This window comes from Syzygium oleosum, unplaced genomic scaffold (assembly GCF_021117445.2).
Source record: "Syzygium oleosum isolate NSW1041296 unplaced genomic scaffold, Sole_v2.1 Sole_v2.30, whole genome shotgun sequence".
NCBI classification, from domain to species: domain Eukaryota; kingdom Viridiplantae; phylum Streptophyta; class Magnoliopsida; order Myrtales; family Myrtaceae; genus Syzygium; species Syzygium oleosum.
In genome coordinates, this window is record NW_026607514.1 from 1563290 (window position 1) to 1578917 (window position 15628).

At 44.0% G+C, this 15628-nt stretch overlaps 1 protein-coding gene across 2 annotated transcripts in view; it reads left to right on the top strand.

Annotated features, from left to right (window-relative positions):
• LOC115690183 (endoribonuclease Dicer homolog 2) overlaps nucleotides 1-15628 on the top strand; it is a 37949-nt gene that overhangs the window by 12270 nt on the left and 10051 nt on the right. The window contains exons 1-3 of one of the 2 annotated variants that reach the window (XM_030616444.2): nucleotides 14401-14846; nucleotides 15017-15194; nucleotides 15318-15431. In XM_030616444.2, the coding sequence (XP_030472304.2) occupies nucleotides 14770-14846; nucleotides 15017-15194; nucleotides 15318-15431 (369 nt within the window). In that variant the 5' untranslated portion in view covers nucleotides 14401-14769. Of the gene's footprint in view, nucleotides 1-14400; nucleotides 14847-15016; nucleotides 15195-15317; nucleotides 15432-15628 lie in introns of those variants that run through there. The other variant, XM_056304097.1, reaches the window with a different exon arrangement.

Genomic DNA, 15628 nt, shown 5'->3' on the forward strand with positions numbered 1-15628 from the left:
GATAGATAAAAACCCAGAAGCAGAGACAGTGCCGAGTTTCGGTTTCGGTTGGGTTCGTGGGGTCGAAAGGACGGAGGGTCTGTCCCTGGTCCGACCCTTTTTGCGGGCTAAGGGCTTTCGACACTCTGCCAGTTTTTTCACCATCGTATCTTGCTCGGTCTCTTCCGGTCCGAGTCGACAATCAAAGACCCAGATATATTTTGGTATTGAAAATCTCTTATGTTCCATGATATGACCCTCATCTCCACTACAAGCATCCTCTCATCAGACCTATATACGGGCATTAATACGTAATGGATGGTGGATCGGTGAAGGTCCAGGTACGCGATGCAAACTGCGTGGTGGATGGTGGGTCCAAAACTCATCCGGAGGGCCTGCCGATAAGTAGTGACGATGGGCTCGTAGTCGTAGGCCCCGCAGCATTTCAGCAGCACGTCGGGTTGTTCATGCTGCTCATCACTTGGGATGATGTCAATGCGGATGCGAATGCACGTTGACTCGTTGACGACTGGCGTGGCATCCTTTAAGGAAGGAAATGTCCGATCCCGACGAAAGACGGGGGTGTTTTTGGCACTTCTGTTCTTAAATATGAACCAGGAAACAATCCCCAAAGCCCAATCGCGAAGTTATCATCGGAAGTCGTCACGGAATGGATACCTTCTATGCATAACGAAGGAACCCATGTTTGCTAAAGGACGATGAGTCAAGAAAGGACTCAAACTTTATAATTCTCTCTCTCTCTCTCTGTCTGCTATAATCAATTGGGAAGATTCGGCTGTAAATGGTGGAATGAATGTCCGTGAAGGCGCGGCGCCTTGCGGAAGAGGAACAGTCGCATATTGGGCAATCTGGGAGCCATGGGAAATGACCAAAAATCATCATCGTACATTAACGCTGTAGATCACGTGTGATTTCATCATCGTGCTGTTGGGGAATGGCTAGAATTCGTCAGATTCTCGAGGCGAGGGAGAGAAGTTAAAGGAAGAAGAAGAAGAAGAAGAGGAGACAGGGGCCGGGTGGCGTGACTTCGGGGCCGCCGGTTAGGTTGGTTTGGAGAAAAGATCACACTAAATTAAATTGTCGATTTTACATTCTTTAACTTAACAATCGTTATGAATTATTTAGTAGCATGATTTAAAAAAAATAATGAAAGAAATTTTCCTTCCCGTGCCGACGTGTCGTGCCTCGTTCACACGAGGCACGGGGCGGCACGGGATAAGCAATGCCCCGCCTCACGAAACAAGGACGGGGTAAGCAATGCCCCACCCGATGCCCATCCCTAGCTTCCATGATCACGTAAGGGTGAAAATGCCGCCGCGGAAATCATAGATGTTGTTAATATGTGCGTCCTAGACAGGCTACAGTGTTCTCTCCCCGCACGTGGGTTGGTTTATTTCTCCATGTATTGCATCCAACGAGAGGGTCAAGCAAAAATGTATCTGCTGCTATGTATGTATTAACTATCATTGCGCTGGCTAGCGCTTATCAAGACCATGGACTACTGACATCTTATTGATCTCGGTTTCTCGCCTGGATTAGCTCCTTTGATCCTAACTCCCTCGTTCAGGAAAGATTGGACGAAGCTACCATGACTCATTTGACAAGGCTTCATTCTGATCATCGCCATCTCCTTCTAGGGGTTGATCCATCGAATAGGGATGACCGTAAGAGGCCTTTTCGATTTGAGCCGATATGGACTAATCACGAGGAGTTCACTCTCTTGGTGCATGGTATTGGGAACTTAAATCACAGTAATCTCTTTTCTTCGATCGAGTTTTTTAAAGAGGAAGTTGAGAACCGGAACTAACGCCGGAGAAAGCACAGAGAAGTAGAAGGCAACACAAGTGAGAACTGAAATGGATAGGTCGCTCGCTACTCGTAGATAATTAACCTAAGATATAAGCAAAACTCGCCACCCAAGGGATAAGAGTAAAACAAGAATTCCTTCTTGTTATCAAGCTAAAAGCTCAAGTAGTTTCTATCAAAATATCTTTGCTTCTGTTATTCATCATAGCACGTCTATATAGAGCATGGAACAACCCTCCAAGCTTGAGTATTTACTAGGACTCTTTGGAAAGACAAGAAGACTCATAGGAAAGATAAACAACATTTACAACCATAAATAAATAAGGACTATAGAAACTTGAATGATATTAACTAGACCTTGAAAATAAGTGAGAATTAAATGTAACCGATTGGAGGTCTCCACGACTTTACCATTTCCAAAGTGGATAATTAATGGCCTTTGAAGGAATCGAACAGCCTTTGGTTCGTTGTGATCGAAGAGTTGACTTGGAATGAACAATATCGACAAGAGCCGACTTGGTACTGATAATATCGATAAGAGCTGACTTGGTACTGATAATATCAACAAGAACTCAACGTCTCAAAATGCTCCGGCATCAGACGCTTCTGCTACGCGTAAACTCGTCCCCGAGTTTTCTTAGTCTTCATCATCATGGTAGGGAGAGATCTGCAACATTGAACGTTGCAGAAACATCATACTCACTAGGAAGTTCAATTTTATAGGCAGTGTCACCAATCCTTTGCAACACCTTGAAAGGACCATTAGCCCTAGGCTTCAACTTCCCGTGTCGACCTTGAGGAAATCTTTCCTTTGTAAGATGTAGCCAGACCAAATCTCCTTCTTTAAATGTTGCAGGCTTTCAATGCTTGTTTGCTCTCGCTTGATACTTCGCATTGTGCTTTATTATCCGTTCCCGAATTTGCTCATGAAGTTTCTTTAGATAGTTGGCATGTTCCTCAGCACCCCCGCTAAAATGTTGAGAGATGGGAAGTGGAGCTAAGTCCATCAGACTAATAGGATTTTTGCCATACACAATCTCGAAAGGACTCTTCCCGGTTGTTTGGCTTGAAGACCGGTTGTAAGCAAATTCAACTTGAGCCAAAGTAAGGTCCCATTGACATAGGTTACTTCCAATTAAGCTTCTTAAAAGATTTCCCAAACTACGATTAACAACTTCAGTTTGCCCATCGGTTTGGGGATAATAAGAAGAGGTAAATTGAAGTGTGGTACCTAGCTTCTTCCAAAGTGTTCGCCAAAAATGACTAACAAATTTTGAGTCCCGATTAGAAGTCATCGTCTTCGGAATACCATGTAGCTTCACGATCTCTTGAAAGTAAATATTTGCCACATGAGTAGCATCCAAAGTCTTGTTACATGGTACATAATGCGCCATTTTTTAGAATTGATCAACGACCACCATGATTGAGTCTTTACCCCTTTGTGTTCAAGGTAAACCAACCACAAAATCTAGGCTCACATCTTCCCAAGGGGCTGTTGGTACTGGTAATGGAGTATACAAGCCAGTATTTTGCGAATGGCTTTTGGCAATGTGACAAGTTTGGCACCGCTCCTTGTCTCATAACATCTTTCTCCATTCGAGGCCAATAAAACTTTTCTTTGACAAGAGAGAGTGTCTTGTCTCTTCCGAAATGACCGGCTAAGCCGCCACCATGGGCTTCATTGATAATGGCTTCCCTTAGAGAACTTCTTGGTATGCACAAGCAATTATTTCTAAAAAGAAATCCATCTTGCAATAAAAATTTCTGAATTGGACCTCTCGAATAATCTTTCCAAATTTTCCCAAAGTCCGAGTCTTTTTCATAAAGTTCCTTGATCATGTCCAGGCCTATGACCTTCACTTTCATTGTGGATAGCAAGGAATGTCTACGGCTTAAGGCATCCGTCACTCGGTTGAGAGTTCCAGCTTTATGTTTAATAAGAAAAGTGAAAGCTTGAAGAAACTCTACCCACTTGGCGTGCCGATTGTTGAGCTTATGTTGAGTATTGACATACTTCAAGGCTTCATGATCCGAATAGAGAATAAACTCTTTAAATAATAGATAATGTTGCCAATGATCCAAAGCTCGAACAATAGCATAAAATTCCTTATCATAAATAGAGTAAGTCTTGTGGGAATTATTCAACTTTTCACTAAAGAATGCAATAGGTTTTCTTCCTTGGCTAAGAACCGCACCAATCCCTACATTGGAAGCATCACAATCAACTTCAAAGACTTTATTAAAATCTGGAAGTGCAAGAATAGGAGCCTCAGTCACCTTCTTTTTAAGGAGTTCGAAGCTTTGTTGCGCCTCTTTGGTCCACTTGAAACTTCCCCCTTTCAAGTATTCGGTGATAGGAGAAATAATGGTGCTGAAATGCTTGATAAAACGACGATAAAATGAAGCCAAACCATGGAAACTCCGAATGTCATGTATAGATATCGGAATAGGCCAGCTTATAATTGCTTCCACCTTGCTAGGATCCATCTTGATACCATCTTCAAAGACAATATAACCTAGAAAGACAAGGCTATTGGTAAAGAAGTGACACTTCTTCAAGTTGGCATATAACTTTTGCTCCCGAAGAACCTTGAAAACTTGGCGAAGATGCTCCAAGTGTTGTTCTTGAGTAGAACTATAAACAAGAATGTCATCAAAACAAACAACAACAAAGCTGCCGATAAATGGTTTGAAGACATGATTCATGAAGCGCATAAATGTACTAGGAGCATTAGAGAGACCGAAAGGCATAACCATCCATTCATAGAGGCCACCTCTTGTTTCGAAGGCAGTTTTCCACTCATCTCCGGTTCTCATTCGAATTTGATGATATCCACTTCGAAGATCGACCTTAGAAAAGATAGTAGGGCCATGAAGTTGATCGAGAAGATCATTGAGTCGAGGAATGGGAAAGCAGTATTTGATGGTAATCTTATTCACCGCTCTACTATCGACATACATATGCCCAGACCCATCCTTTTTTGGCTCGAGAAGAGCAGGGACAGCACATGGACTCATGCTTTCTCTCACCATTCCTTTAGCCAAGAGTTCATCTACTTGTCGTTGAATCTCTTCATGCTCCTTAGAACTCATTCGGTAAGCGGCTTTGTTTGGAATGATGGCTTTTGAAACAAAATTGATACAATGCCGAATGTCTCTGATAGGCGGAAGACCGGGTGGAATTTCTTTCGAAACAACATCCTTAAATTCTTGGAGAAGAGGTTCAACTTGAGAAGGAACAACAAAATGTTCTTCATTTTCTTCTAACACCACAAGAGCAAATGTCTCCAAGGAATCTTCTAAAGCCTTATCGAATTTAGATTTTGAGAGCAAATTATTTGCTTCCCCATTATATGGTTTAGGAGTACTCCCTGTTTTGGAAGGACCCAAGGTGATTTTGACTTCATTCTTTTTGAACATATAGGTATTTTTGAACCCATCATGCTTAGTTTTTCTATTGAATTGCCAATGCCTCCCAAGAAGTGAGTGGCAAGCATCCGTGGAAACAACATCGCACCATACTTCATCATTATATTTTTTTCCAATGGAGAATTGAATAAGGCATCATTTATCAACCCTTACCTCATTCCCTTTGCGAAGCCAAGAGAGCTTGTAAGGTTGTGGGTGTTTCTCCGTCTTGAGGTGCAATTTATCCACCATTATTGTAGCCACGACGTTCTCGCAGCTTCCACCATCGATAATAACATCACAAACCTTTCCATGAGAAGTACATGTGAAAAATGTTGTTGCGAAGCGACGTACCATCTTCACTAGGAATAACATTCAAGACCCGACGAAGAATTATAGACTCTCCTTGATCTCCATAGATAACTTCATCTTCCTTCTTCGATCCTTCATTGGAACTAGGGAAGTTTTCATGATTGTCTTCTTCATGCTCTTCTTATACTAGAGAGACAATCAGACGATTTGGACAATCAGAGGCAATATGTCCAAACCTTTGATACGTGAAACACCGAACAGAGTTAGGGCGCTTTGAACTTGATGCTCCTTTATTCTTAGGAGTGGACTTTGAAGCGGCTATTTTATTTTTAGTAGGAATACTTCCACTTTTGGAATAGCCCTCCTTGTCCCGATATCGAGAGCCACTACCACAAGCTTCTTTAATTTGCCGTTCCACCTTTAAAGCAAGTTGGCAAACATCATTATAAGTCCAGTAAGGTTGAAGTTGGACAACATTACCGATTTCTGAGCGAAGTGCACCAAGGTAGTGGGCAACAGTTTGCTCCTCGGGCTAAGAAATATCACAAATCATCATGAGGTGACCAAACTCCATTGTATATTCTTCCATGGACAGTTCCTTTTGTTTGAGGATGTGAAACTGGAGGAAGGTATCTTGCCGATAATTCGTTGGTAAGAACTTCTTCTTCAATTCTTTCCTCATCTTTTCCCAAGTTACGATTCGACTTCTTCCTTCACGAGCTTTTTGCTTCTTCAAGTGCTCCCACCAAATAGACGCATGTTTTTTTAGCTTGATGGCGACTAGCTTCACCTTCCAATCAGTTGGTATGTCTTTGTAATCAAAGACTCTTTCTACCACGTGTAGCCAATCCATGAATTCTTCCGGTTGCATCTTCTCTTCGAATTCAGGAATTTCAACCTTCACATATGAATCTTGTTGACTTTCATGGAACCTTCAATATTGACGTTGAGGAAGTCCCTCCTCACTCGAAGCATGACTTCGAGCACCAGCAAAAGGGTTAACATCCTCTTCATCAGAGAGGGCATCTTCTGAATCGTGACGCAAATCATCACGTTCCAGAAGTTTGAAGTGTTGCAAATGTTGCAAACACTCCTGCAGTTGCTGCACTTGTCTCCTTAAATCATCCACCTCCACGTCTCGTGGGTCCCTTTCTCGAGCTGTAGAAGACTCAACATTTGATCCACATCGATGACGACCAGCCATTGAACCGTGCTCTAATACCAATTTGACACCGGAGAAAACGTAGAGAAGTAGGAGGAAACACAAGTGAAATTGAAATGGATAGGTCGCTCGCCACTCGTAGGTAATTAACTGGGATAAGGACACCATGAGTACCTTAACTTTCGTACGGCGCTCACTTGAGAGCCGTAACTTTTTTTTTGGCTTACTTAAGTGCCACTTCCGGTAAAAAAAGATCACTTAAGTGTCACTTTCGACAAAAAAAGATCACTTGAGTGCCACTTCCGGCAAATCGTCCTAAGTGGCTTTTTTAATTAATTTTCCATCTGTCGTGGATTTTTTTAATGTTATTTTATTTTATTTTATTGATTTTTTTCGAATTTTTCTTTTTTTTTATATCTTTTTTATTTTTATTTTTCTTTCTTATTTTTCTTTTTTTTTTCAAGGTTGGTGAGGGTCGCCGGTGACTCTCGCAGGAGGCCTCGCCCTCGGCCAAACTGGGCGAGGGTCACCTCGCCATCGGCTGGTATGGCCGCGAAGGCCCTTGGCGAGGCCATTGCGGCCTCGCCGACTGCTGGTGAGGCGACGAATGCTCTCGCCAAATCTGGCGAGGCTGCCTCGCTCCTTTAGGCTCCTCTTCCTCCTCCTCCGTTCAAAGCCCTCCATTTTCTCTCCCCTCAGTAGGCTGAGGATGGTCATCGACCACCTCCCTTTGGCGCCAGGTTCCTGCAATATCACCACGAGTTTCTTCATCTTCATCTTTGTCTTCCTCCTCTTCTTCTTCTTCTTCTTCTTCTTCTTCTCTTAGTTCTTGTTCTTCTTATCCGGCAACAATGGCCAAGACTGGCTCCTGCCCAAACCCTTTAACTTATGTCGCCGCCAAGACCAAAAAGTCGACCCTCTTCTACCTCACCGTCACCTCCTTCCTCTGCACTCTCTCCTACCTTGGCGCCCTTTGGCGCCGCCCCGCCGACCTCATCTTGGCTCACACCCAGAAGCCCAAAGACATTGCGGCCTTGCCGGCAACGGGCGAGATGATGCCCGCAGCCGCAAAGGCTCTCGCCAGATCTGGCGAGGCTGTCTCACCCATGGCCGCCCAAATCTGGCAATGGCCTTTGCGGCCTTGCCCGCCGCCGATGGCCGATAGCACTTAAGTGATCTTTTTTTGCCGGAAATGACACTTAAATGAGCTAAAAAAAAGTTATGGCACTCAAGTGAGCGTCGTACGAAAGTTAAGATATTCCTGTTGTCCTTATCCCGTAATTAACGTAAGAGATAAGAGTAATACTCGCCACCCGTAGGAATCCACCTAAGGGATAAAAGTAAAACAAGAACTCCTTCTTGTTCTCAAGCTAAAAGCTCAATTAGTTTTTATCAAAATATCTCTGCTTCTGTTATTAATCATAGCACGTCTATATAGAGCATGGAACAACCCTCCAAGCTTGAGTATTTACTAATACTCTTTGGAAAGACAAGAAGACTCATAGGAAAGACAAACAACACTTACAACCATAAATAAATAAGGACTGTAGAAACTTGAACGACATTAACTAGACCTTGAAAATAAGCGAGAATTAAATGTAACCGATTGGAGGTCTCCATGACTTTACCATTTCCAAAGTGGATAATTAACGGCCTTTGAAGGAATCGAACACCCTTTGGTTCGTTGTGATCAAAGAGTTGACTTGGAATGAACAGTATCGACAAGAGCCGATTTGGTACCGATAATATCGACAAGAGCTGACTTGGTACCGATAATATCAACAAGAACTTGACGTCTCAAAATGCTCCAGCATCAGGAACATATGTAGATTTGGAGCTATTTTTCAAAGGATAAAATAGCTTTAAAGGAGACTTGACGGCATCCAAAAAGCTCGAGATTACCTACCTGGTTCTTACTTGAAAGGAAGTGTGGGAAATTGGATTATGAGGGACAAGGGGGAATTATCCAAAAAGTCCTAAACCTATTGCACTTTTGACAATTCAGTTCTAAACCTTTTAAATTTTTCAATTCAATCCTAAATCTTTTCACTTCTTGTCAATTGAATCCATCTGGCCAATTTTGGCCGGCCGGCGCTAACGTGGCCGTCGACTGGCGCCGACGTGGTCGCTAGCGGGTGCCGGCCATCCGGCCAACGTTGACATGGCAATTTTTAAATATATATTTATCTTTTTTTCCGCCCTTCTTCCCTCTGATCGGTTCGGCAACCGGCCAGAGACACAAGTCGGCGAGGTCTACCTTGCCGGCCTCTAGCGAAGCTCACCCCCACCTGCCACTGGCGAGGGCGAACCTTGCCCGCCGTTGCCCAGTCGACCTCGCCTAGCCAAGGCGAGGTCGACCTGCGACAGCACTGGCCAGCCTCACCTTGGCTGGGCGAGGTCGCCCAGATCGGGCGACCGGCCAGAGAGATGAAGGGCAAGAAAAAAAAAGAAAAAAAGATAAAAAATTTAGAAAAAAAAATTCAAAAATTCAAAAAAATATTTAAAAATTGCCATATCAGTGTTGGTCGGACAACCGGCGGCCACGTCAGCGTCAGCCGGCCAAAATTGGCCGTATGGACCCAATTGACAAGAAGTGAAAATGTTTAGGACTGAATTAGCAAGAAGTGAAAATGTTTAGGATTGAATTGACAAAAGTACAATAGGTTTAAGACTTTTTAGAAAATTTTCCCGAAGGCAAGGATATTGAGATTCATGTGCTCAATCTCTACAATGCAGATGTGAGGTCAATCCTTTGATTCCTGCTACTTGGGATAACGGGCTGTTTGATCAGGCATAGAGTGTTCTAAATGCATTTATCACTGGTGAGGAAATTAAAAGAGCCTTATAGGATCTCAAACCTAATTAAAGCGCCTTGTCCGGACAGACTTCATGCTCACTTCTTTCGATCCCAATGGGATGCAGTGGGTAGGTCTGTTTGTGATAATATGAGGACGATTTCTGAATCTCGCCGCATCCCTCCAGGTCTCGGTGATACTTTCCGAGGTGCTCGTTCCTAAATGCCAAGGTCCAGAGACCCCGAATAAATATTGTCCGATTAGCCCGTTGAATACAGTGTTCATAATCGTGTAAAAAAGTTCTGTGAAAGTACCTGAGTCCTTTCCTGGGTGATTCCCATCAGCCCTACTTAAGCAAACCAACCATGGGAGGCGGACGCGCTATAACAATGTCATTGTTAAGGAGCTTGTTCAAAAGATGGAAAATACTAAAGGGTGGAAGAGGTTCCCGCGCGATGAAAGTTGACCTAGAGAAGACCTATGATCGTCTCAAATGGAATTTCATTAGACGGGTTCGCGAGCTGTTCGGGTTTCCGGATTGGTAAGAAACTTCAGTCCAAGAGCTGGAAGGATCGACCGAAGATTTCTTGGAAAACCAACTTCCCCAACTCTCTCTCTCTCTGGCTGAGGCGAAACCAAAGCGTTCTTCATAACTTAAGGAAATTTCCAAAAGTAGGTGATGTTTTTTTGATGTAATGGGTTCGAAAGAAAAGCGGACGCGTCCAAGAAGAGCCCATACAAAGTGTTGTTTATAAAGAGGCCGCAATGATTTCTAGATTGCTGCTAGGAACTTTGGCTGCTCGAATGCTTGTGAAGCAGACACATGAGCTATTAAATTGTGTTCGTTTTATGAAAAAGAGCTTTCAAACTTTCATTGTTTGGTTAGCTGAAAGTGGATATTCAACCAAAAAGACTTTATGGCCAATCAATACAACCATACTTAAAATTGAGGAAAACGATTTCCCCATCCTAAAAAGAAGAAACTGTTTCCCCAGCTGTTTTTCCACACTCATGCTCACACGATGCTTCAATCTACTCCCTCTCTGTACTGGTGGGAAAAGAACAACAAAAAGTTATAAACCTACTGTATTGATACCAATTTAATCATAAACTTTTCAATTGGACCAATTTAGTCCTAAACCTTTTGCAATTGGTATCAATTCAGTTCATTCGACCAATTTATGTCGAAAATCGCTGATGTGGATGCTGGTCGTCCTACGTGGCATGACTGGCGCTGATGTGGACATTTCTAATAGTATTTTAATATTTTATAAATTTTTTTAAAAATAATTTTTTGAATTTTTTCTTTTATTTTCCCTTCTCTTTTCACTAGTGGCCAATCACCGGTCAATCAAAAAAGGAAAGGCAAAAAAATTCAAAAAAATTCAAAAATTCAAAAAATATTAAAATATTACGGAAAATGTCCACGTCAGCGTTGGCCGTTCTACATGACACGGTTGACATTCACGTCAGCGATTTCTAGTCAAAATTGGCCGGGTGGACTGAATTGGTCCAATTAAAAAGTTTAGAACTGAATTGATATCAATGTTTAAGACTTTTTAGGTACTTTTCCCCTGTACTGGTCTTTACTCTTCTTTGACACCTCCTCTTGGGACGCTTATTGTGGTATCATTTTTTGATTAATTTTTTGGAATGGAGAAGCATTCTCATGTGGTGTTTTATGACTATTGTGATATTAAGTTCATCAATTATTGCATTTTCTATTTTTTGGCATCTTTTTTCAGGGGAAAAGTGCCGAATAAGTCCTAAACCTTTTGGGGTAGTGCCAAATTAGTCATAAACCTATTTTTAGTGCCAATTGAGTCCTAAACCTTTTGATATAGTGCCAATTCAGTCCTTTTGGCCGGATTTTGCTGACGTGGACGTCGGCCGGCCGGCGACCGGTCACCGGAGCTGACGTGGACAAAATTTAATAATATTTTAATATTTTTTTGAATTTTTTTTTCTTCTTTTTTTTTTCTTCTCCCTCTTCCTCCAGTCGGTCGCCGGAGTGGCGACCGGCGGGAGGCCGGCACGGCCAGAGGGCGAGCCACGCCTGCCATCGGGCGATGCTCACCCTCGCCGGTGACTCGGGCGAAGGTGAGCCTCACCATGGCCGGGCGAGGCTCGACCTCGCCGGATTTGGCAAGGTTGAGCCTCGCCGGCGGCTGGGCGAGGCCCGACCTCGCCGGATCTGGCGAGGTTGACCCTCGCCCGGCCATGGTGAGGGCCGGGCAAACCTCGCCAGCTCAGCGCGAGCCTCGCCCTCGCCGGCGACGGCGAAGGCGAGCCTCGCCATGGTTGGGCGAGGCTCGACCTCGCCGGATCTGGCGAGGTCGGGCCTCGCCCAGCCGCCGGGGAGGCTCAACCTCGCCAGATCCGACGAGGTCGAGCCTCGCCCAGCCATGGCGAGGCTCGTCTTCGCCGTCGCCGGCGAGGGCGTGCCTCGCCAGTGGCCGGCGAGGTCGACCTCGCCGACCTCGGGAGGAAGAGGGAGAAGAAAAAAAAAAGAAGAAAAAAAGAAAAAAAATTCAAAAAAATATTAAAATATTATTAAATTTTGTCCACGTCAGCTCCGGTGACCGGTCGCCGGCCGGCCGACGTCCATGTCAGCAAAATCCGGCCAAAAGGACTGAATTGGCACTATATCAAAAGGTTTAGGACTCAATTGGCACCAAAAATAGGTTTAGGACTAAATTGGCACTTTCTCAAAAGGTTTAGGACTTATTCGGCACTTTCCCCCTTTTTTCAGGTTACCTTTTTTTTTTATAATACAAATAAACATAAAATTTATACATCACATATTAGTAATATTTTAGACAAGCGTTTTGATATCATCTTAATATGTTATAACAAGAACAAAACATATTTATAACGGAGAGAAGGATTTTTAAAAGTAAAATCTGAATATTTAAAAACTTTTTTCTGTCCCACTTTCAAGTAGGCCACTAAATTACTGAAACATTTTCCCTTTAAAATTATTTTTGCTGAAAACATTTTCCTCCAGCAAGAAATTTACAATGAACTGTGTTTGTTTCATGAAAAAAGTTATATTGAAGGAAATGGTTTTACCCGAATTTATTTTCAAAGGAAGTGATTAATATTCTTTTGTCTAGTTGTAAGGATGAAAATGAGGGTGAAGTAATTTTATATTGTTTGGATTTCAATAATAAGTTCTTGTTTGGATTTTTCATGTCAATATCACTCATCTTTAGCTGTTTTTCAAGCTGACGAATCACCTGGTGATAGCAATGTCTTATGGAGGCCTCTGTTTTATGAATGCAGGAGCATATTAGCAGGAACACATCTTTAGAGAAGCTAATACCCGTGCTCATATGTTGGTTTGATGGGGAAAGAAGATGGATCGATGTGTAGTTTTCGCTAAAAAATGCCGATGAAATACCTTATGAAATATGGGTAGATAAGTAAATCAACAAAGGGTACAAAGGGTTCTCCGATGATTCTTGGATAGGAAATGCGAACGCTGAAACAATTAGGAAGATAAAATGGAGCAGCTAGCGTACTCTCTACAAATTACAATTCGATTATTTAAACTACTACTGGCACTTAACACTGGTCGCAGAACAAATTAAACACACCCTAGGCGATTCCCACAATTCGACAATCTCTATATATAAACGTTATTGGTAAATAATCGACTCTACCACTTCGACGGCTGTGCCTCCACTACCTCACCGAGTGTGTCGTCTCCACTACTCTTCTGTACAATTGTTACTATCAATTGCTCACGAAACTTCTTGGCTCAACTACTCGACGGTTGCATTGGATTCCCCTTTTCACAAATATCTCGTCGACGGCTGTATCCCAAATCGTTACCTTCGCCATCTGGACGGTCACTTTACTTTGCCGACAGTTACGTCGATCATGGCCTTTTCTCACTCGAGTCGACCTTCAACTGTCGATATCCCGCTCTTGGACTCGGCTGTTTTCATCTCTGCAGTCCGTCGGCTAAAACCGGTTTTTATAATCGACCGACTGAATTTGCCGACTAAAGGGCTTGCAACTCTTCGCCAGTTTTTTCTCCGTCGTATCTTGCTCGGTCTCTTCCCGTCCGAATCGACTATCAAAGACCTAGATATGTTCCATGATGAACCTTCACCTCATCACAAGCACTCTCTTATCAGACCTATAAGTATACGGGCATGATGTTTAATGGATGGTGGATGACTGATGAACGGTGGAGATACGCAATGCAAACTGTGCGGTGGTGGGTGGGTCCAAAACTCATCTGAACTTTGAAGGGCCTGCTGCTGATGAGTGACGATGGGCTTTTCAGTCGTGGGGTCACACCGGCCCGCAGCATACCAGCAGCGCACGTGGTGGTCATTCTCATTTCTCGCTCGCTCGTCACCGTCACTTCGGGGAACGATGTCCCACGTGCACGCATTGTCGGACTCGTTGACGGCTGACGTGGCATCCTCAAACAAGGAAAGCGCTCTCCCGATCCCGACAAAAGACGGGTCCACTTTTTGCTCTTTTACTGTAAGCCAGGAAACAATCACCGAAACCGAAACCCAATCGCCAAGTTATCGTCAACAGTCCGTGACGAGATCGATACCTTACCTTCTTATGCATGGCGAAGGATACCCATGTTCGTTCAAGGACGAGGAGGAGTCAAGAAAGGACTCAACTTTATGATTCTCTTCTCCCCGTGTCTGCCACAATCAATTCGAAGATTCGGCTGTAAATGGCGGAATGAATGTCTCTAAAGGCAATCTGGGTGTCGTGGGAATCGACCCAAGAAATCCAACATCGTACATTTAACGTTGGAGATCGCGTGCGATTTCATTCCGAAGTTGCCGGGGGTGGTGGGGCCGCGCTTTTGGCGAATTGGGTTTGAATTTCGTTTAGATTCTTGGGGCGAGGAGGGAGGGAGAAGAAGGGAAGGGGGCGAGCCCGGTCACGTGACTTCGGGGTCGCCTCGCGGTCCTTCAGTGGCAAGTTCCTTCCTTGCAAAGCTATACCAAGCTGATATCAACCACAAGCACTCGCTTCGAACTTCCTCTCTGTATATATGAATGCGAAAGAGCAATGACGCTTGCTCCCACGCATTCTGATTTCCGGGTCTTTTCGTATTCCGTCGGCGAGTTTTTGCTTTGATCCCTGCCTTCTCCTTCTTCCCATCTCTTGAACTCAAGCGGGTTCCGCTGCAACTTTCTTGGTTCCTCTGATTTTGCATTCCCTGCTGATACTCCACGCTCGGGCGACGCGACCCCTGAAGCAAAGCGTCGCCATTGTGCGCTCCTTCGCCGAGGGCAGTCGCGGATGGCTTCGGAATCTGGGGTCATGGACGTGCAGGCCGATGGGCAGCTCTCCGCCGATCCTCTTCCCTTCGCCAGATGGTCAGTTGCTTTTGCCTTGTCTGCTCTTGTTTTGGCGATCCCAGTTGTCGCATGGTCGTCATCCAATTGTACCGTGACTGTCCGTTTCTTGTTGCCCATTTTGGGATTTGGTAATCTGGGCTGATGATGGTTTGGGCGTTGATGATTGCCAAAAAAAAAAAAACGACCAGTTATCAGGTGGAGGCGTTAGAGAAGGCCATGAAGGAGAACACGATAGCGTACTTGGAGACAGGGTCGGGCAAGACTCTGATCGCCATCATGCTTCTCCGCTCCTACGCCTACCTCCTCCGCAAGCCCTCCCGTTTTATCGCCGTTTTCTTGGTCCCTAAAGTCGTCCTCGTGTCCCAGGTTTCCTCTCTCTCTCTCTTTCCCACCGTTTTGAAGAAGCGAGCAACTGAGAATGTTGTCCTTTTTTTTGTTTCTGGGTTTCTCTTTCTGCAACTTCTCTCCTTGTATCATCGGTTATATAAGCAAGCGGAGGCCATAAAGATGCACACGGACTTGAAGGTGCAAACGTACTGGGGAGAAATGGGAGTTGATTTCTGGGATGCTGCCATGTGGCAGCGACAACTTGATAGCTATGAGGTTTGATGTCTTTGTTCATCTTTGCTGCACTGTCCAACTGTTTCTCTAGTTGCTTCTCTTACATCGTTGCATCTTGTCAAGCTCTGTCTCTTTGCGTCATTGTGAATGTCATGTGGTTTCTTATTAGTTTTCTTAGGTGCATTCCTAATTAATTTGTTCTTAGCTATCATCTATAGCTAATTCTTTGAAATTATACC